The 21709-nt window shown below is 44.7% G+C and overlaps 2 protein-coding genes and 1 non-coding gene across 22 annotated transcripts in view; 2 read left to right on the top strand and 1 right to left on the bottom strand.

Moving 5' to 3' along the window:
* Positions 1–2726: 2726 nt before the first annotated feature.
* Positions 2727–21336, bottom strand: C17H17orf75 (chromosome 17 C17orf75 homolog). 5 transcript variants are annotated; one of them, XM_009432421.5, is made up of 10 exons: positions 21251–21336; positions 12482–12562; positions 11084–11195; positions 9476–9619; positions 9165–9222; positions 6550–6669; positions 6002–6066; positions 5696–5832; positions 4551–4654; positions 2727–3111 (listed from the first exon to the last, which is right to left on the bottom strand). In XM_009432421.5, the coding sequence occupies exons 2-10, from the start codon at positions 12510–12512 to the stop codon at positions 2896–2898; spliced, it is 987 nt and encodes a 328-aa protein (XP_009430696.1). In that variant the 5' UTR covers positions 12513–12562; positions 21251–21336; the 3' UTR covers positions 2727–2895. The 5 variants fall into 5 exon arrangements, with proteins under 5 accessions (XP_009430696.1, XP_009430694.1, XP_511401.2 ...); XM_009432419.4 differs by lacking the exon at positions 21251–21336 and adding an exon at positions 13279–13506; XM_511401.9 differs by lacking the exon at positions 21251–21336 and adding an exon at positions 13279–13483 and having other exon boundaries at positions 11084–11209.
* Positions 21295–21709, top strand: part of ZNF207 (zinc finger protein 207) — a 30852-nt gene continuing 30437 nt past the window's right edge. For 5 of the 16 annotated variants that reach the window (XR_010152709.1, XR_010152713.1, XR_010152708.1 and 2 more), the window contains exon 1: positions 21431–21635. Coding sequence is in view for 4 of the 16 variants with exons in the window: in XM_016930479.3 (XP_016785968.1) it covers positions 21595–21635 (41 nt within the window). In the remaining 12 variants the exon portion in view is untranslated. Of the gene's footprint in view, positions 21662–21709 lie in introns of all 16 variants that reach the window. The other 11 variants (XR_010152707.1, XR_008540107.2, XR_001710551.3 and 8 more) reach the window with 7 other exon arrangements.
* Positions 21418–21510, top strand: MIR632 (microRNA mir-632). The gene has a single exon (NR_035956.1). It is a non-coding gene; the product is annotated as a microRNA mir-632 (primary transcript).

The following is a 21709-nucleotide window of genomic DNA, read 5'->3' as shown; positions in this document are numbered from 1 at the left end:
GCCTGGGTGACAGAGCGAGATTCCATCTTAAAAAATAAAACAAAAACAAACAAAAAAACTTTAAAAGCCAAGATAGTAGCTTATTAAAATTTGAATACAGTACGTTTCTAGTCATGAACTCTGTGGTTTCTTCTCATGACCAAGATATTCAGTTACATGACACCATTTTCCTTGTCTACAGTAGTGATACAGAGTTTGTCAGACTTTTTTTTTTTTTTTTTTGAGACGGAGTCTCGCTCTGTCGCCCAGGCTTGAGTGCAGTGCTGTGATCTCGACTCACTGCAAGCTCCGCCTCCCGGGTTCACGCCATTCTCTTGCCTCAGCCTCCCAAGTAGCTGGAACTACAGGTGCCTGCCACCACGCCCGGCTAATTTTTTGTACTTTTAGTAGAGACGGGGTTTCACCGTGTTAGCCAGGATGGTCTCGATCTCCTGACCTCATGATCTGCCCGCCTAGGCCTCCCAAAGTGCTGGGATTACAGGCATGAGCCACCACACCCGGCCCAGACTTACTTTTTTTAAAATAAGACTACCAGAGGCCGGGTGCAGTGGCTCAGTTTGGGAAGCCAAGGTGGGAGGATTGCTTGAGTCCAAGAGTTTAAGACCAGTCTGAGCAACATAGTGAGACCCCATTTCATTAAAAAAAAAAAAAAGATAAAATAAGACTATCATATAGAGCTGTGTAATGTAGTGAGCCTACATTACAAAAATATATACAACCACACAGAGAATATGTAATTACACCTTGCCTATATCCATAAATGATTTGAAGCAGGTAACACATTTGCTTTTAAATGCCATTTACAACATAGACTCTTGAATGACATGAATTTGAAAATGAAGTATTTTTTCAGACTTAAAACATTGATGTGCTAATGTAGCTTACTTTAAAAAATGATTTCTAAGTGGGGAACCAACTACATTGGGAAAAGACAGTCAGATTCAAGGACAGTGTCATAAAATTGCTGGTTTTCCTTAGTCACCCTGACTTTATTTTTTTGAGACAGAGTCTCGCTCTGTCACTCAGGTTGGAATGCAGTGGCATAATCTTGGCTCACCGCAATCTCTGCCTCCCGGGTTCAAGCTATTCTCCTGCCTCAGCCTCCCAAGTAGCTGGGACTACAGGCACATGCCACAGTTCCCAGCTAATTTTTGTAATTTTAGTAGAGACAGGGTTTCACCATATTGGTCAGGCTGGTCTGGAACTCCTGACCTCAGGTGATCCACCCGCCTCGGCCTCTCAAAGTGCTGGGATTACAGGCATGAGCCATCGTGCCCAGCCACTCTCACTTTAATACTATGAAAAATGCTACTTAGATTTTTTTCTATACTGCCTACAATCCAAGTTATTAAAGTTTAAAACCGTATGAAAGCATTTATGAAGATTCTGAATTGTATTTCTCATTAAAAGAAAAGAAATGCTTGGTGAGTCATGTCCCGAGGCTTATGTAGAGGAGAAAGCAGAAGGCCATTGTCAGTCATTTTGAAAGTTAAAACTCAGCACTTAATGTGAATTTAGATCCATTTAAGAAAGGATTCCTCAGTTTTATGGGTTTGTGCTCCTCTGAGCATCCTCAGGGAAGTGAGAACAGAATTCTTCTAAGCAAAAATCATTATCAAATGAATTTATTAAAGAGCTATCCCGAGCAAATTGCAATTGTATGTATGTAGCTACATAGGCTTCCATGGGAATTGTAAATGGCTAGCTGAGGGCACTTTCAATTGATTCAGAGTAAAACAATCTGAGGCTTGTAACAAATGTACAAAAAACTAAAATCAATGAGTAACTCTAATAGGAAGAAACTGTTTGCATTCCTTATGTTACAGTTTGCTTGTAAACTGTATGTACTTTGTTTCTTTTCTCAACACTGTTTTAAAACTCCAGCATTTTCACCTAAAAGAAAACACAGGCTCTTCATAAATACCTGTGAACAAATAAATGAAATGGTGACTGGAGGCGATTTCTGCAGTAGCTTTCTCTCAGAGATAATTTTTTTTTTTTTGAGACAGAGTCTCGCTCTGTCGCCCAGGCTGGAGTGCAGTGGCGCGATCTCGGCTCACTGCAAGCTCCACCTCCTGGGTTCACGCCACTCTCCTGCCTCAGCCTCCAGAGTAGCTGGGACTACAGGCACCCGCCATCATGCCTGGCTAATTTTTTGTATTTTAGTAGAGACGGGCTTTCACTGTGTTAGCCAGGATGGTCTCGATCTCCTGACCTCGTGATCTGCCCGCCTCGGCCTCCCAAAGTGCTGGGATTACAGGCTTGAGCCACTGCGCCCAGCTCAAAGATAATATTTTATCTTGAAGCTAGTGCATCGATTTGTAAAGCTCATTTAATTTTCTACATACTCAGGATTTGCATATTGACTTAAAATCTGACTTTATCATCCATGCCGTTATCAACTAGACAAAAAAATGTATCAAGCACCCACAGGATGCACAGATCTATCTCTGAACTGGTGTAGTGGTATTAATCTGTTCTAAGACTAGGATTACATTTTTTTTTAAGAAGCTACAGTCCACTGAAAAGGAAGTATTATGGTTTTTCTGAGAAGAAAAGTTGCTAAATACTGCAGCAAACTCAGGCTTTTCCTGAGAAAAGCCACAAACAAAATCATCTCTGAAATTTTTTAAGCAACAACTTCCTGAAGCGTGGAATTTATGGGGCCAGTGAGACACTAAAATTTCACAACTCTCACATACATTATCTATCTAGGACTCAGTGAAGATGTTCCTCAGATTTTTATTTAAGTTAAATTGGTAAAATACAAAAAGAAAATCTGGATTGAGTTTCAAATCATCTTAAATAGCAATCCTATGAACAATTATAACTGCAATTTCAAACACTAAGACTTAAATATACAACTTGATCATACAATTATCTCAAAACATATGATCAAAAACTTTGGTCAAGAGCTTCTTTCATGAATTCTTCAAGGACAGCTATCACATTTTTGGCTTCAGGCATTTCTTCATGTTCCACTTTAACAATCTTCAAAAGTATATCTCCACTACCACAGTTCTTTAGGAACATGTAACATTTAAACAAAGCATAATGATTCATTTCTGCCTGTCGGATAAATCTCTTCAAATTGTTTGTGTCTTGTATGGCCTAGAAAAAGATTACCCAGTTAAAAATGTGTTAAGTGAAATAATAATGAAGCTCAAAAAATAACTCCTATCCAGCTGAGAACTCAACATATCTTCCTGAATTGTTTGCTTTTCATATTAAATATTTCCAAAATTTAAATTGCAGTATGCTTTGCCCTTGGTAGAAGAAGAAAATCTCCTTTTTTTTTTTTGTTTCGCTCTTGTTGCCCAGGCTGAAGCGCAATGGCTTGATCTCGGTTCACCACAAACTCTGCCTCCTGGGTTCAAGTGATTCTCCTGCCTCAGCCTCCCAAGTACCTGGGACTACAGGTGTGCGCCACCACACCAGGCTAATTTTGTATTTTTAGTAGAGACGGGGTTTCACCATGTTGGTCAGGCTGGTCTCGAACTTCTGACCTCAAGTGATCCACCCGCCTCGGCCTCCCAAAGTGTTGGAATTACAGGCGTGAGCCACCATGCGCAGCCAAAAATCTCTTATACAAAATAAAAATACTTTAAAATAATCTACCTAGCATGGTGGCTCATGTCTGTAATCCCAACACTTTGAGAGCTCCAGGCAAAAGGATTGCCTAAGGGCCGGTAGTTTGAGACTAGCCTGGGCAACACAGCAAGACCCCGTCTCTACAAAAAATAAAAATAATTAGCTGAGTGTGGTGGTGCACACCTGTAGTTCCAGCTACTCAGGAGGCTGAGACAGGAAGACTGCTTGAACCCAGGAGGTTAAGGCTGCAGTAAGCCATGATTGCACCACTGCACTCTAGCCTGAGTGACAGAGTAAGATTCTGTCTCTTAAAACAAACAAACAAAACTAAATAAGGTGACAACACGTCCCCATCAGAATTTTTTTTTTTTAGACAGAGTCTCACTCTGTCACCTAGGTCGGAGTGCAGTGGCACAATCTGGGCTCACTGCAACCTCTGCCTCCTGGGTTCAAGCAATTTTCGTGCCTCAGCCACCTGACATAGCCAGGATTACAGGCATGCGCCACCAGGCCCAGCTAATTTTTATAATTTTAGTAGAGAAAGGGTTTTGCCATGTTGGCCAGGCTGGTCTTGAACTCCTGGCCTCAAGCAATCCACCTGCCATGGTCTCCCAAAGTGCTGGGATTACAGGGGTGAGCCACTGCGCCCAGCCCCCATCAGAATTTTGAAAACTTAGGCACTGAACCAGTTTTTTTGTGCTTTCCAACTAAGTTAAGTCACAAATTGTAAGACTGATGTTCCTTAAATATAAGCAAGCATTCAACCCAATTTATTAGAAATGATATGTATACAGAAGCTGCCAAAAAATAAAGTAAATGTCTTCTGATAATTCCAGTTTTGAGAACATCCTAATTAACAGACATCACAGCTATAAAGCAATTTGTTACTCTGTCACTGGTACTAATTAAAATTCAGACAAAAATTTCATGTGGCACTTGGCACACAGCCAACTAATTACCTTTAGTTTAAAGTTCTCCAGTACTTGTCGGAAAAGAAAAGGGTTACCTCCTTTGGCACCATTTAAAAAAGCTTGCATCCAATCCTCACAAAACCGGTTACTTCCTATAAAACATTTCAGAGAGACTAAATAAAATGAAATTTTACAAAGCTTTATTTATTTATTTATTTGAGACGGGAGATTCGCTCTTGTTGCCCGGCTGGAGTGCAATTGCGCGATCTCGGCTCACTGCAACCTCCGCCTCCTGGATTCAAGCGATTCTCCTCCTGAGTAGCTGGGATTACAGGCGCCTGCCATCATGCCTGGCTAATTTTTTTATATTGTTAGTAGAGACGGGGTTTCACCATATTGGCCAGGCTGGTCTCAAACTCCTGACCTCAGATGATCCACCTGCCTCAGCCTCCCAAAGTGCTGGGATTACATGTGTGAGCCACTGCGCCTGACCCATTTATTTCTTTATAAAAACACCTATAATGAATTATTTAAGACATGTATAATGGCCTAAAAAAACAGTGTGCTCACCACATGGCTAAGGAATACCAAAATGGCTGAAGCCCGCTGTATGCCCCTTCCCAATCACATCCCCCTTCCTTTCCCATCAGAAAGGATAACCATTCCCACAGACGTCTTTAAACTTTTCCCATATACCTTTGCACGTGTAAGCCTTATCTACATTATTCTGCATATGTTAAAACTTTTATGTATTTTTTCTTTTATGGCTATTTCACTAAATAGTATGTTTGAGAGCTATATTGACACAAGTAGCTCTAGTTCATTCATTTTCACTGCTCTGTTATATTCCATTGCATGAATATAGCAGCTTATCAGTTTTCCTGTTGATAAACACTTAAATTGCTTCCAATTCCTTGCTTTTTCAAGTAATGCCTTTATGGACATTTTAAAATTCGTCTCCTTGTGTACACATACTAGAATTTCTTTATGTACCTAGATGTGGAATTGCTAGGCATGGCATGATTTCCATGTTTCTAGAATTATATTGTTTTCACCAAGTGGTTTCTCATGGTTTGAGATAACCATGTAAAACTGCACAAGGCAGGAAGAATAAGGTTGTATCATAGGCTCTCAGTGCAAAGATGGGGACTCGCAAGAGATGTAGGAAGGCTGCTTCAGAGGTTGTAGCTCACCTGCATTGCAGAACTGAGGCTGGGAGCTGCTGCAATCGATGACCACAGACTTATGCTGCTCCTCTGTCATGGCCATGCACAAAGAAGTCATGGTGCCTTCATGAATAAGTCCTTGAAGACTGGCCACACTCAGAAACCTGCCACACACACAAGTCCATTTCCACAAACAATATTGCAGGACGGAAGGATGAAAACAAATTTATTTTGCACTGGGCTGGTGGGGAAGGGATGGAAGGAGCAGTTTACAAACACAGATGTCAATCTTGCTGTGGAAATGCTTTTCTCTTTGAAAAAACTGTTCTTTACCTGTTAATGTCTCTCTTTGTTTTTTCATCTGATTCTTTAACTTCAACAGGAGTGTAACTCAAAGCCTATGAGAGAAAAATAAAGCCTGATTGGTACATATATTCCAGTTTTTCTTGAGCAGCTACTCATGACTAAATGTCCCCATAAGTCCCTACCACACTGGACAACAATTGATGGGCACTGGTCACAAGCTCTCCAGAGCCTTGTTCAGCCACTGCTCATTAACATTTTATAGAATCAAAATTGCTCTGGATTTTTGTTTTCCTTTTCAAATTGTTTTGGAAACTATACCTTTCCCAGATCACTTGGAAAAGTAATTATTTTAAAATGTTTTATCCTATTAGGAAGACTCAGCATTTGAAATTCAACTCTACCTTAGTAATATCACTTTCTAGATCTGAGAAAATAAAGTGTGGTCTATCTTGATAGCAAGCATAGTTTGAATATTTGGGGAGGGATGGGAGTCATGTTCAGAGAAAATGAGTATGTTTCTAAATCATCCAAAGTCATTCTCAGTTAAGGAAATGCTCTCATTTGGCAGTACTTACGGCATGTAGCAGAAAGGTAAGCTTTTCCTGAAAGAGAAGAACAACCCTTTGGATTGGGCATACAACATCCTCAAACCAGCTGCTCAGATAGGATTTTATGTGACTCTCCAGGCCCCTTTCCTAAATCAAGAAAGAACATCATTTGCTTTAATATAAGCCTTTCCTTTAGTGGACTTCATATTTTCTTCATCACATCCTTGATGGTGAAAAAGACCAGGATAGACACCTCCCTTTTTAAAGCTAACACCACCAATTCAAAAAAAGAGATTGTGATATACCTTTCCTGGCTTGTTGGGCAGGGTGAGGATTAAATCTGTACTGAATTTATTTAAAACACACCAAGAAATGCATTCTATAAAATGAAGAGACTGAATAGGGTTCCATGGTATTTCTTCACAGGGAAGAGTTGGGCACTCACAAGTCCCTCTCCTCCCACTGTACTGTGCACTCAATGGAGATACTCACTCAATAATCCTCATTTCCCTGGCACTTGTGGTACAGTGTCTAAAACATGCATAGTATGAGCTTATTAAGTGCCTTTTGAATGACTAACAGCATGTAGATAGAGAATTCATTCGTATTCAGAATGTGAACGGGGAAGGATACAAGTAACTCATCAAAGCACTCCACTCCACTCCAGATGTCAGACATGCTGCCGTGAGCACATCTGGCTTTCTAGGCTATGCTGCTCCCTGAAGACTAGTGTCACACACGAAGAGCTCTAGTCCGGGAGAACAACTCTATTAGACTTGCATCAGTTGCTCACTCCTGCACTATCCCTTCCTTTCTCCTGCAGTATCTTCTAAGTATGTGAAAAGTATAACTACTACTATATATGTAATGGGTAGTAAATTTGTGAGAGTCATGACTAACAACTGCTACAAGCTGAAAGCATTGTTTTTGTTTGCTTTTTTGAGACAGGGTCTCACTCTGTCACCCAGGCTGGAGTGCAGTGGTGCAATCATAGCTCACTGCAGCCTCAACTTCCCAGGCTCAAGTGATCCTCCCACCTCAGCCTCCCAAGTAGCTGGGACTACAGGCGCGTGCCACCATGCCTGGCTAATTTTTGTATTTGTTTTAGAGATGGGGTTTCACTTTGTTGCCCAGGCTGGCCTTGAACTCCTGGGCTCAAGTGATCTGCCCGCTTTGGCCTCTCAAAGTGCTGAGATTACAGGTGTGAGCCACCACACCCAGACAGTTTTTCAAAGGTTTGACTAAGTTGATATGGATATGCCTAATTCATAAAAGATCAATTAATGAAAATAGAATGTTTTTAAGAATCTTTGATGTTTAGTTCAAGAACAGCCATACTATTGCATAGCATGTCTTTGGTGCCAGAGGCTGCATGGACCGGTACTTCTGACCATAATATAAATCTTATACGCTAGAAATCAGGAAAAGGACATCCTCTTCCTCGCCAGGCATGTTACTACATGCCATTGAATAGATCGAGTTTTTCATAGATACAAAACATCAGAAGTAGTCTTGTGAAACTTTCAGCACTTACAGGACTATGTTTCCTGTATCCCTTTAAAATCACCTGTAGGCTGGGTGCAGTGGCTCATACCTGTAATCCCAGCACTTTGGGAGGCCGAGGCAGGTGGATTACTTGAGATCAGCAGTTCAAGAGTTCAAGACAAGCCTGGGCAATATGGCAAAACCCCACCTCTACCAAAAATACAATTAGCTGGGCATGGTGGTGCATGCCTGTGGTACCAGCTACTTGGGAGGCTGAGGTGGGAGGATCGCTGGAGCCCAGAAAAGGCTGCAGTAAGCCATGATCGTGCCACTGCACTCCAGCCTGGGTGATAGAGTGAGACCCTATCTCAAAAAATGAAAAAGAAAAAGAAACCACCTGTAGGCCGGGCACAATGGCTCGCGTCTGTAATCTCAGCACTTTGGGTGGCTGAGGAGGGAGGATTGCTTGAGGCCAGGAATCCTAGACCAGCCTGGGCAACAAAGTGAGATCCCCATCTCGACAAAAAATACCAAAAGTTAGCCAGGCGTGTTGGTATTTGCCTGTAGTCCCAGCTATTTAGGAGGCTGAGGCGAGAAGACTGCTTGAGTCCCAAGAATCTGAGGCTGCAGTGAGCCTGATCGTACCACTGCCCTGCAGCCTGGGCAACAAAGCAAGACCCTCTCTAAAAAAAAAAAAAAAAAAAAAAAAAAAAAAAAAAAATTCACCTCTCTACTAGCTCACAAGGTGGCAAGCTTCTAGAATATAGGCGTCTTTGTGTCTACCTATATGATTTGACAAGTAGAGCAATCACAGTATATTAATCATTTCAGTCGTTATTTTTTTATATTTTTGAGATGGAGTCTCACTCTGTTGCTCAGGCTGGAGTGCAGTGGTGTGATCTCGGCTCACTGAAACCTCTGCCTCCCGGGTTCAAGCGATTCTCCTGCCTCAGCCTCCCAAGTAGCTGGGACTACAGGTGCCTGCCACCATGCCTGGCTAATTTTTAGTAGAGATGAAGTTTCATCATATTGACCAGGCTGGTCTCTGACCCTGTGATCTGCCCACCTCGGCCTCCCAAAGTGCTGGGATTACAGGCGTGAGCCACTGAGCCTGGCCCCATTTCAGTCTTTAAAAACCATTAAGTCAGTCACCTTACCTCACAATTCATGTTATTTTTCAGCCCTTGAATGTACTTGTCCAATTCAAGCCTGAAAGTATGTTCTTAAGGAAGCAATAAAGGATGAATAATGAAGACAGTATTTCATCTCTCAACGAGAAATATAAAATCTCTCAAATAATGTGAGCTGCAAATGCAAACAAGCCAAGGCAAAGTAGCCACATGAAGGTATGAAATTCAACTAAATACACGAGGAGTAGAAAAGCTTTTTGGAGGTTGGTAGTAATATTCTTCCACCTGCCTTCCCACGTTTTCCTTCCTGATGTTCTCAAAAACCAAAGAAAGGATATAGCTCAAGTCCTTTTTCAGACCCTCCTAAAAAACAGACCACATATTCTGAAGGGTTATGTTCAGAGTCTATTGTTACTGTTTCAGGAAGCAGTTTTTCATTTTGGAAAAGGCAGTAATAACAACCAACTCGGTAACCTGGAATTCTAGAAAAGAAAGAAAATGTCAAATGCATTATTTTGGTTACTCATGCATCTATAATTTTGTGGACTGCTCTGAATTCCGGTCATCTTGATCTGGCAACACCATTAAACTGCCCACTAACTCAGAGCTTCCCAGACTTCTCGTTGGTGTACTTGCAGCAGAAAAGAAAAATGAATGTATACCCTGGAGGGCTTTAGTTAAAGCAGCCACTAACATACATGAAATTTCTTTGAATTCTCCTGTCTTATGTGAAAAATTCACACAAATTTCACTCTAGTTCATACCCATGTTTATATTAAAAAAAAGCATGTTCTCCCTTCTCCCAAATCTTCACAAATTGATGTTTAAGGCAGATGTGACTGAAGGTGGCCTTATCCTTGGGAAGTGGCCTCAAACTCCTGAGGGGACCTGTATGCTAACTTCACGGTCTGAGTTGAACTAGAATAAAGAGGTGTAATGGAGGCTGGGCACAGTGGCTCACACCTGTAATCCCAGCACTTTGGGAGGCCAAGGCGGGTGAATCACCTGAGGTCAGGAGTTCGAGACCAGCCTGGCCAACATGGTGAAACCCCATCTCTACTAAAAATACAAAAATTAGCCGGGTATGGTGGTGCATGCCTGTAATCCCAGCTATTCGGGAGGCTGAGGCAGGAGAATTGCTTGAACCAGGGAGGCGGAGGTTGCAGCAAGCCAAGATCATGCTACTGTACTCCAGTCTGGGCAACAGAGTGAGACTCTGTCTTAAAAAAAACAAAACAAAACAAAAAAGGAGAGGTGTAATGGAAAGACAGTTGGAATTGGACTAAGAATGCTCATGTTTAAGCCTGAACTCCATCAATTTGACCAGCCTCATGACTTAAGTTTACATAAACTCTGAGTTTATTTCCTCATCTGAAAATGAAAATAAGAGTATCTGCTATATTTCCCCTTTGTAAGGAAAACTACATAAAAGTTTGTGAAAATACAAACTGTATACAAATTTAGTTTTAATAATCAACACTTTTCTTCTTCTAAGTACAAAACTTATTAGCCTGGGCAACATAGTAGGACCCCATTTCTAAAAAAAAAAAAAAAAAAAAAAAATTAAAAAAATTGCTGGGCATCGTAGTCCCTGCCTGCAGTCCCAGCTACTTGGGAGGCTGAGGTGAGAGGACTGATTAAGCCCAGGAGGTCAAGGCTGCAGTGAGCTGTAATCGGGCCACTGCACTCCAGCCTGGGCAACAAAGCAAGACCCTGTCTCAAAAAAAAAAAAACTAATTAAATAAAGTGCAATTTGGTGCCAGGGTCTCTGCCATTCAATTAATTCCATTCCACAAATGTTTATGTGTGAGGCCCAGTGCTCGGGCTGCCAGAGAATAAAGACAAATTCTGCAGGTCTAGTAGGAGCTGATCTTTTGGAGTTTCTCATCACTTCTCATATTTAGTTCAGAAATAAAAACTCAGGACACAGCACATTTTGCACTTACTTTAGCTCCACAGATGCAACATTACCCAGCCCTTCAAAGACTGCACCTCTTGAAAGACGCTTAGCAATGAAACTGCGCAGCTCTGGCTCCACTTCGGATGGTAGATTAGTATCTGCCAAGGAGAGGCTTGACAAATGAAAGACACACATTCTTTACCAGTGGACTAGTGTATTCACACCCATTAAGTCAGACAGAATGGTACCAAAGCCAGGGGCTCTTTTAAGGACTGGGGAAAGCTGTCCTTATGACCCCTATTGGTGCGGCTTCTAGGAATGTATGTCACTAAGTATGATCTACCTCATCAAATAGCTTAAAATATTCCTATCTTTCCAGCTCATTCTCTCCAGTACTGTGACTCCACTGGAACCCCCAATCCACTGACCCTACCTCTTTTTCAGTCTCTCAAGTTTCTCATCTCACTTCCCTCCTTATTCTGCCTTAATTCCATGGTCAGTCATTATAATCACACCCCTGCACACATTCTTATCTTTTTTATCTTTCAACTTTATTGAGGTATAATTGATGATTTAAAAATTTCAGGGCTGGGGCCGGGAGCAGTGGCTCACGCCTGTAATCCCAGCACTTTGGGAGGCCGAGGCGGGTGGACCACAAGGTCAAGAGATAGAGATCATCCTGGCTAACACAGTGAAACCCCGTCTCTACTAAAAAAAAATACAAAAAAATTAGCCGGGCGTGGTTGTGGGTGCCTGTAGTCCTAGCTACTCGGGAGGCTGAGGCAGGAGAATGGCGTGAACCCGGGAGGCAGAGCTTGCAGTGAGCTGAGATCGCACCACTGCACTCCAGACTGGGCAACAGAGGGAGACTCTGTCTCAAAAAAAAAAAAAAAAAAAAAAAAAATTCAGGGCTGGGCAAGGTGGCTTATGCCTGTAATCCCAACACTTTGGGAGGCAGAGGTGGGCGGAACACTTGAGTCCAGGAGTTCAAGACCAGCCTGGGCAACATGGTGAAACCCCATCTCTACCAGAAATACAAAAATTAGCCAGGCGTGGTGGTCAGTAGTCTCAGCTACTGGGGAGGCTGAGGTGAGAGGATCACCTGAGGCCGGGGAGGTTGACGCTGCAGTGAGCCAAAGTCATGCCACTGCACTCCAGCCTGGGCAGCAGAGCAAGACCCTGTCTCAATTTAAAAGGAAAAAGAAAAAAAAGGATTTCTTTCTGGCTAATCACCAAGCACACTATCAGTATGTGGATTTGTTTGCCCCAGCCTTGAATGAACCAGCCAATGAGGAAATCAGGGTGAGGTTCCTAGGGGATAGGAGGAATTGACGGTTTGACTCAGGGAAAGCTCAGTGGAAATAGAGTATCCACTGACATGTACAGGCCAGAGATGCAGGGAAGATGAAAGCACATGCATGAATTATGCTGAAGCTCTTTTTACCTGAAATCATCACCAGAGGGAGTTTCTGCATTTGTGCCACTTGGGCTTCCGTCCTCACTGTCCCCTCGTTGCTGCGCCAATCTACAAGCCACAAAACCAATAGTGCTATCAATTATGGGCTCTAAAGCAAGAGGAGTATGGGGGCCTGGCAAGCAGGGTAAGGCAAGGAGTCAACTAAAAATGCTGCAAGGTGGAAGTGCACTGCCTATTCTCATGACAAGGAAAACCCATACAGCAGTGCTGACAAGAGCCCCTTCTCTCTCCAGGCCACTTAACGGGTGGAGGAAAGGCTAAATACCCAGAAGGTTCAAGGAAACTCCTTTAAAAACCAAACTTGACAAGGCCAAGAAGGTTCCAGGAAAGTCAGAAGGAGGAAAAAGAGGAATCAAGGAACAGAGGAAAACCAGAGGGTGGGGATGGGGGTGTGTGTGACAGAAATGGGAGAAGTGGGGAGATAATGACAGAAAGGAGAGGGGACGGGAACTGAAATTATTGAGCGTGCGGGGCACTGCGCTAAACAAAGGGCAGCCGCGAGAGTAAGAGGCTGGGATGATATAGGGGCAGATGAAGGGCACAGGCATGGTTGGGTCAGGCATACAAGTCCACGAGGAGGGCCAGGAAGAGCAGCGGGAGGCGAGGAGCGCCCTTCAGGCCAGAGACCTTGGCTGGGAGAGGAGAAGATGGCTTTTAGGAGCGGCCGGGCCGCTGGGCCGGGGGTGGGGTGCAAGGCCGGGCGGCGGGCCGGGGGCGGGGCCGCAGGGGCGGGCGGGCTGGCAGGCCGAGCTGGGCGCCAGCACCTGCTTCCGCGATAGCTGTAAAGACAGTAGTGGCTGCTGGACGGCGGCTCGAGTCTCCGCTCCTCGGCTGAGCCTCCCTCTTCGCTGCTCTCTAGTTCCTTTTCATCTCCATCCATCGACTCTTGCAAAGAGGGGAGCATCGCGGCGGCCTCTGAGCGGCCCTGTGTCTCCGCCAAACGGCTCCCCTGCTGCCGTGCAGCCGTCGGTATCAGGGCTCGTCCGGCTCCCGGCCCTCGCACACCTGCGTTCCGCTGGTTTCCCCGGGTTCGCAGGCAAGGACTGGCCTGGAAAGGGAGTCTCTTCTCCCCACAGGGGCTGACAGGCGTACTGAGTTCGCCTTTACTGAAAAGCTTTTACCATTTATTTTGAACTTATTTTCCTTTGAGACATCTGGGAAACTTTCTATGTGATAAAGGTGGCACAACTACCTAGCCACATGGAAAAGAATAAGGCTACTCGTCTGCCTCCTTGCGCGCGTGCCAGCACACACAGACACCCGTTTGATCAAAAAGTTAAGAATTTAAAATGAATTTTGTTAAAGTGAAAATATGGGATAATTTTGTTAATTCTTGAAGAGGGTCTTTCCAAACATAACAAAACACTTAGAAGTCATACAGGAAAACGTTTTAAAAAATGACTACATAAAAACTAAAAGGTCGGGCACGGTGGCTCACGCCTGTAATTCCAGTGCTTTGGGAGACCGACGCAAGCGGATCACTTGAGGTCAGGAGTTCAAGACCAGCCTGGGCAACATGGTGAAACTGTGTCTCTACTAAAAGTACAAAAAAATTAGCCACGTATGGTGGTTCACGCCTGTAATCCCAGCTACCCTTCCAGTCTCTGCCCATTACCCAGTTCTAACACCAATTCACACTCTCAGGTGTTTGTTTCTGCAACACCCCATTCTCTGGTACCAGTTTTCTGTCTCAGTCCATTTTATGATGCTATAAAAGGATACCAAAGACTGGGCAATTTATAGTCAGCTCTTAAAGGCCCCACTTCTTAATAGTCTTACAATGGCAATTACATTTCAACATGAATTTGGGAGTGGACAAACACTCAAACCATAGCGCCACGTGAAGGAGGAGGCAGACTGGAGTGATGTATCTACAAACCAAGGAATGTCAAGGATTGATGGTCATCACCAGAAGCTAGGAGAGGTCATGGAACAGATTCTCCCCTAGAGGCTTCAAGAGAGTATGTCCCCACCAGCACCTCCATGTCAACTTCCAGCCTCCAGAACTGTGAAATAATACATTTCCATTGTTTTAAGCCACCGTGTGTGTGTGCATGCATGTGTTTTGTGTGTTTTTTTTATTTTTAGTAGTGCAAACTTGATTCATAAATAAAACTTCATAAAGTTAAAAGCAGGGGCAGTTCCTATTTTTAAAAAGGAATAGTGGAAGGCAACCTGCCATTTCATTTAAAATTACAAGTTAGGTTTTTCAGATGGATAACAGTTGAGATCATTAAATCCCCTTCCTGCTTCTCAGATTTTCAAAAAATAGCACATTAAATCCTCAGTCCTAAGCAATTACGGCAGAGATTCCAAATTGCCTCTCAATATCAAAGTGGATAGCACAGTTTCTTCTCTTGCAATAAAGGTACTCATTTGATGAACAAGGGAGTATAGCAGTCAGATTCTTAAAAGATTGTATTGCAGAAGTTACTGCCATGTCTTCATTCGCAATGGGTATCCTCACCTCTATCTCCCATTCAGTAACATTGTCAGTTTCCTTATCTCTCATTTCAACTACATTTAAAAGAGGATTCTGATTGCGGACAACACATGACAGAGGCATTTCAGATCGGACAGTAGTCTCTTGAGATATACTTGATTTTAGTTTTAAGCAGAAGAACTTCCTGGAGAGGTTGAGTTACCACAGTCATGAGGATGGTAGAAAAACTCATAGTAGATATTTGGCAAAACTAGGTTACAAGGCAACCATCTCCTAGAAACACTTCATTGGGGTTCATATACAAATTGTGAAATATCGTGGGTTTAATCCTGGCACAGAACCAAAACTGGGTGCATTGTACTTGAATAGCTGACCAGTCCCCAGCACAGGTCCATATCAAGGAATTGAGAAAAAAGAGCCCATTTAACCCCAAAATGGTCTTCATTTGCCCAGACTGAAAACCAAATCTCACTCAGGAAACAGCTGTATTTTTATTTTTTATAGAGACAGGGTATCACTTTGTTGCTCAGGCTGGTCTTGAACTCCTGGGCTCAAGTGATCCTTCTGCCCCATCCTCCTGAAGTGCTGAGATTACAGGTGTGAGCCACCGTGCCCAGGTGGTACATGTTATAGCAGCCATAAGAAACTAATACAGTGGCTGGGTGTGGTGGCTCACGCCTGTAATCCCAGCACTTTGGGAGGCCGAGGCAGGCGGATCACAAGGTCAGGAGATCGAGACCATCCTGGCTAATACGGTGAAACCCCATCTCTACTAAAAATACAAAAAATTAGCCCAGTGAGGTGGTGGGCACCTGTAGTCCCAGCTACTTGGGAGGCTGAGGCAGGAGAATGGCATGAACCTGGGAGGCAGAGTGCACTCCAGCCTGGGCCATAGAGCCAGACTCTGTCTCAAAAAAAAAAAAAAAAAAAAGAAAGAAAGAAAGAAACTAATACGGCCGGGCGTGGTGGCTCACACCTGTAATCCCAGCACTTTGGGAGGCCAAGGTGGGTGGATCGCGAGGTCAGGAGTTTGAGGCCAGCCTGGCCAATATGGTGAAACCCCATCTCTACTGAAAATACAAAAGTTAGCCTGGCATGGTGGCACACACCTGTAGTCGCAGCTACTCAGAAGGCTGAGGCAGAAGACTCACTCGAACCCGGGAGGCAGAGGTTGCAGTGAGCCGAAATCATGCCACTGCACTCCAGCCTGGGTGACAGAGTGAGACTCTGTCTCAAAATAAATAAATAAATAAAAATAAAAATAAAAAAAAGAAAGAAAGGAAGTAATAGAGTCCCCCCAACAACCCTTTCTTCTATTCTTATCTGGATTTCTTCACATTCTTCCCTGTTAATCCCATTTTTTCTAGATTATGGTTTGTTCTCTTGATTTGCTCAAGTACTGCCTCCAATATTAGCCAAGAAAGGGTATATATAAAATAATTTTTAAGCCCTTGCATGTCTGAAAATATATCCTCACGTCTTTATTGTATTTTCACATTTGATTGGATATTCCTTAGAAATAGAATTTTAGGGGCCAGGCATGGTGGCACACACCTGTAATCCCAGCACTTTGGGAGGCTGAAGCAGGCGGATCACAAGGTCAGGAGTTCGAGATCAGCCTGGCCAACATGGTGAAACCCCGTCTCTATTAAAAACACAACAATTAGCCGGGCCTGGTGGTGCACGCCTGTGATCCCAGCTACTCAGGAGGCTGAGGCAGAAGAATCACTTGAACCTGGGAGGCAGAGGTTGCAGTGAGCCAAGATCATGCCACTGCTCTCCAGCCTGGGCAACAGAGTAAGACTCCATCTCAGGGGGGAAAAAAAGAAATAGAATTTTAGATTGATATGATCGGACATTGAATTCTAGGTTGAAAAGAATTCCCCTGGCCGGGCGCCGTGGCTCACACCTGTAATCCCAGCACTTTGGAAGGCTGAGGCAGGCAGATGACAAGGTCAGGAGATTGAGGCCACCCTGGCCAACATGGTGAAACCCTGTCTCTACTAAAAATATAAGAATTAGGCGGGCGTGGTGGCGCACGCCTGTAGTCCCAGCTACTCGGGAGTCTGAGGCAGCAGAATCCCCATGTTTCGTCAGGCTGGTCTCGAACTCCTGACCTCGTGATCCACCCTCTTCGGCTTCCCAAAGTGCTGGGATTACAGGCATGAGCCACCGTGCCTGGTCCGCATCAACCATTTCTCCAAGGACCTCAGGTTGCTTTTACTGGAGAATGGTATTACAAACCAAGATCTCTGGACAAAGTATGCTTGATATGGGACATTATTGCTTCTAGGCCCTCTCAGCTGATATATGTATCTATACTAACTTTAGATATACACATATCCGTAAATATTTCTCTATGTATCTATTTTAAAATAAACACAAGTTCATTCTGGTGTCTCCAGCTCTAATCCATGGCCGCATGGATCATTCTAGCCTCCTCCCCTTGCTTATCTATAAACTCACTACAACGAGAGGCACAGCATGGTGGCTCACGCTTGTTAATCTTAACACTTAGAAGCTAAGGCAGGAGGATCACTTGAGCCCAGGAGTTCAAGACCAGCCTGGACAACAAAGCGAGACCTTATCTCTACAAAAAACACAAAAATTAGCAAGGCATGGTGGCATGGCCCTGTAGTCCCTGCTACTCCGTGGGCTGAGGTGGGAGGATCCATTGAGCCCAGGAGATCCAGGCTGCAGTGTGCTACGATTGCACCACTGCACACTACCAGCCTGGGCCACCGAAACCCAGCTAATTTTTAATTTTTTCATAGAGACAGGATATTGCTTTGTTGCCCAGGCTCGCCTTAAACTTCCGGCTTCAAGTGATTCTCCCACCTCAGCCTCCCAAGGTACTGGGATTACAGGAATGAGCTAGTGCACCAGGCCTTCTTTAATTTCTAACAGCAATTTTTTTTTGTTTTTTTTTGAGACGCAGTCTCGCTCTGTTGCCAGGCTGGAGTGCAGTGGCACGATCTCGGCTCACTGCAACCTCTGCCTCCCGGGTTCAAGCGATTCTCCTGCCTCAGCCTCCCGAGTAGCTGGAACTATAGGCACACGCCACTAGGCCCAGCTAATTTTTGTATTTTTAGCAGAGACAGGGTTTCACCATGTTGGCCAGGATGGTCTCAATCTCTTGACCTCAGGTGATCCGCCTGCCTAAGCCTCCCAACTAACAGCAATATTTTATTGCTTATTGCTTTCATAGTAAAAGTGTTTTAATCTGTTTATGGTGCTGTAACAAACACCACAGACTGGGGAATTTATGAATAACAGAATTGTATTTCTTTCTTTCTTTCTTTTTTTGGAGCTGGAGTCTCACTCTGACACCAAGGCTGGAGTACAGTGGCACAATCTCAGCTCACTGCAACCTCCACCTGCCAGGTTCAAGCCTCAGCCTGGGTTCTACTGTCTCAGCCTCCTGAGTAGCTGGGATTACAGGCACCCACCACAATGCCCAGCTAATTTTTGTATTTTTAGTAGAGACAGGATTTTGCCATGTTGGCAAGGCTGGTCTTGAACTCCTGATCTCAGGTGATCAACCCACATCGGCCTCCCAAAGTGCTGGGATTACAGGCATGAGCCACCACATCTGGCCAGAATTTTATTTCTTTTCTTTCTTTTTTTTCCCCCAAGATGGAGTTTCGCTCTTATTGCACAGGCTGGAGTGCAATGGCGCAATCTCGGCTCACTACAACCTCCGCCTCCTGGGTTCAAGTGATTCTCCTGCCTCAGCCTCCAGAGTAGCTGGGATTACAGGCGCCCGCCACCACACCCAGCTGTTTTTTTTGTATTTTTTAGTAGAGACAGGGTTTCATCATGTTGGCCAGGCTGGTCTCGAACTCCTGACCTCAGGTGATCCACCCACCTCAGCCTCCCAAAGTGTTGGGATTACAGGGGTGAGCCACCACCACACCCACTGAATTTTATTTTCTTATAGTCTGGAAATTTGGAAATCCAAGATCAAGGCACTAATAGTGTCTGATGAGGGCATTCTTGCTGCATCCTCATTTGGTTGAGGCAAGAGAGAGTAGAGAGTTTAGTTCCTTCCAGCACTTTAATAAAATCACTAATCCCACCCCCCCCCCCAGTTTACTCATGATTTAATCACCTGCTAAAGGTCCCACCTCTTAATGCTATCACATTGGTGATTACGTTTCAAGCAGTTGGGGGGATATTCAGCACATTGCAATACAGTTTTAAACTTTTTCATTTTTTAATTTATTTTTTCATAGAGATGGTCTCACTATGGTGCCCAGGTTGGTCTCACACTCCTGGCCTCAAGCCACCCTCTTGCCTCAGTCTCCCAAAGCACGGCGATTACAGGCTTGAGCAACTGCACCCAGCCTGAACTTTTTTTTTTTTTTTTTCTTTTTGAGACAGAGTCTTGCTCTGTCGCCCAGGCTGGAGTGCAGCAGAGTGATCTCGGCTCACTGCAGCCTCCGCCTCCCGGGTTCAAGCGATTCTCCTGCCTCAGCCTCCGGAGTAGCTGGGATTACAGGCATGCCCCACCACGCCTGGCTAATTTTTTTTTTGGTATTTTTAGTAAAGACCGGGTTTCACCATGTTGGCCAGGCTGGTCTTCAACTCCTGATCTCAGGTGATCCACCCGCCTCAGCCTCCCACAGTGCTGGGATTACAGGTGTGAGCCACTGCGCCCAGCCTAAACTGATCCTTTAAAATTCAAATTTAATTCAGCTCCACACATACTTTGTGTTTTTGGGCAAATTATTCCAGCTCTCTTAAGTCTCTTTTATCTCATCTCTATTAACAAGTTGACAATAATGGCTCCTACCCCAGAGGCTGAGACAAATAATGTTAAAACTCACTACAATGCTTGGCACACGGTAGGTGCTCCATGGATGTCTGCTATTATTTTTTGCTTTTAATAGTAACATAATTTACAATACTAGTTATTATTATATGCTAAGCTCTGTTCTAAGTGCAGCCAAGATGAAGTTTAACTGCCTTGCCCAAAGTCAGGCAGCTAGGCAGTGGCACTGGTGGACTATGAACCCAAGCACTGGGCTTTTAACCACCTCTCACTTGCATGATCCTCCAGTTGCCCTCTTAGAACCACTCTGTGCCTTCTCAGAGACTTCAGCATGAAATCCAACTTCTGAGAATGCTTCTAGGGTTCGCCAGAACCCGCCTTTGCTAGCCTCCCTAAGATTATCTCTTGTGACCAGCACCTTGACTGACAGCTCCAGTCTTTTTTTTTTTTTTTTTTTTTTTTTTTGAGACGGAGTCTCACTCTGTCACCCAGGCTGGAATGCAATGGCGAGATCTCGGTTCACTGCAACCTTCACCTCCCAGGTCCAAGTGATTCTCCTGCCTCATTCTCCCGAGTAGCTGAGGTTACAGGCGCCTGCCACTACGCCTGGCTAATTTTTGTATTTTTAGTAGAGACAGGGTTTCACCATGTCGGCCAGGCTGGTCTCGAACTCCTGACCTCAAGTGATCCGCCTGCCTCGGCCTTGGCCCATAGTGTTGGGATTACTGGCGTGAGCAACCGTGCCCGGCTATCAGCTCCAGTCTTACCAGATTAGTTTTTCAGGTGCCCAGCCTGAAAGACTTAAACTCTTTGCTCCCTTACGGAGATACCCCTTCCTTCACCTTGCTTGCTCCCGTTGACTCAAGAAACCTTTCTTATGTCGGGCGCAGCGGCTCAAGCCTGCAATCCAGCACTTTGGGAGGCCGAGGCGGGCGGATCACTTGAGCCCAGGAGTTCGAGACCAGCCTCGCTAACATGGTGAAACCCCATTCTACTAAAATTACAAAAATTAGCCGGGCTTGGTGGCGCGGGCCTGCAGTCCCAGCTACTCGGGAGGCTGAGGTAGGAGAATCGCTTGAACCCGGGAGACGGAGGTTGCAGTGAGCAGAGATCGCGCCGCTGCACTCCAGCCTGGGAGACAGAGCGAGACTTGGTCTCAGAAAAATAAAACAAAACAAAGAAAAACAAAACCTTACTTGACAACCCAACGACCACTACCACTACGGCCGCCCTAGGACTCCCGCTCTCTGAGGTCCTACAGCACTTCGCATTTTCCCCAACGCCGCACTGAGAACTCTGCATTGTGTACTCGTCTGTCACCAATCTGCGAGTTACAAAGCAGAGACTAACTTATTTGGTTTAGCATTTAATAGGCACATAATCAACATTTACTGTTCAATTGAAACAAAATTAAAATTGGGCGCTGTCTCTATCTTTATTTGTGATCGGCCCTAACTGCACTGGCAATCTTTTCCGTTTTTTTGTTTTCTGTTTTCCATTCGCATGCCCCTTAGCGTACCTGGGGCTCCGGCTCCTTTACAAATGAAACCCAAAGTGCTCCGCAAGCACAGCCAGCGAAAGCGAAAAACTCTGAAACGGACAAGATGGCTGCCACCTCTTCGCGCCTCTTAGTCCCACCCACTCAGGGCGGAGGTCTGCGTCATGTGACCCTCCCCTTCTTGGCTCCGCCTCCTACCGCAGTGCTTGACGGGAGGCGGAGCGGGGAACGAGGCCGTCGGCCATTTTGTGTCTGCTTCCTGTGGGACGCGGTGGTAGCCGTTGGGTCGGGAAAGTGAGGGATTTTTCGCCTCGTTTCTCCTGCTTCTTTTCTCCTCCCTTTTACTTTGCCGGTAGAACACAGTTATGGGTCGCAAGAAGAAGAAGCAGCTGAAGCCGTGGTGCTGGTATCCTTTGTCGGTTTGAAGTCGAGGTCGCGTTAGGGTGCCGGTTGTTGGGGCCTGGGACTAGGAGGCCTGGA

Source organism: Pan troglodytes, chromosome 19 (genome assembly GCF_028858775.2).
Source record: "Pan troglodytes isolate AG18354 chromosome 19, NHGRI_mPanTro3-v2.0_pri, whole genome shotgun sequence".
Lineage (NCBI taxonomy): Eukaryota > Metazoa > Chordata > Mammalia > Primates > Hominidae > Pan > Pan troglodytes.
Note: the sequence above shows the minus strand (reverse complement) of the source record. Positions and strands in the feature narration are given on the sequence as shown.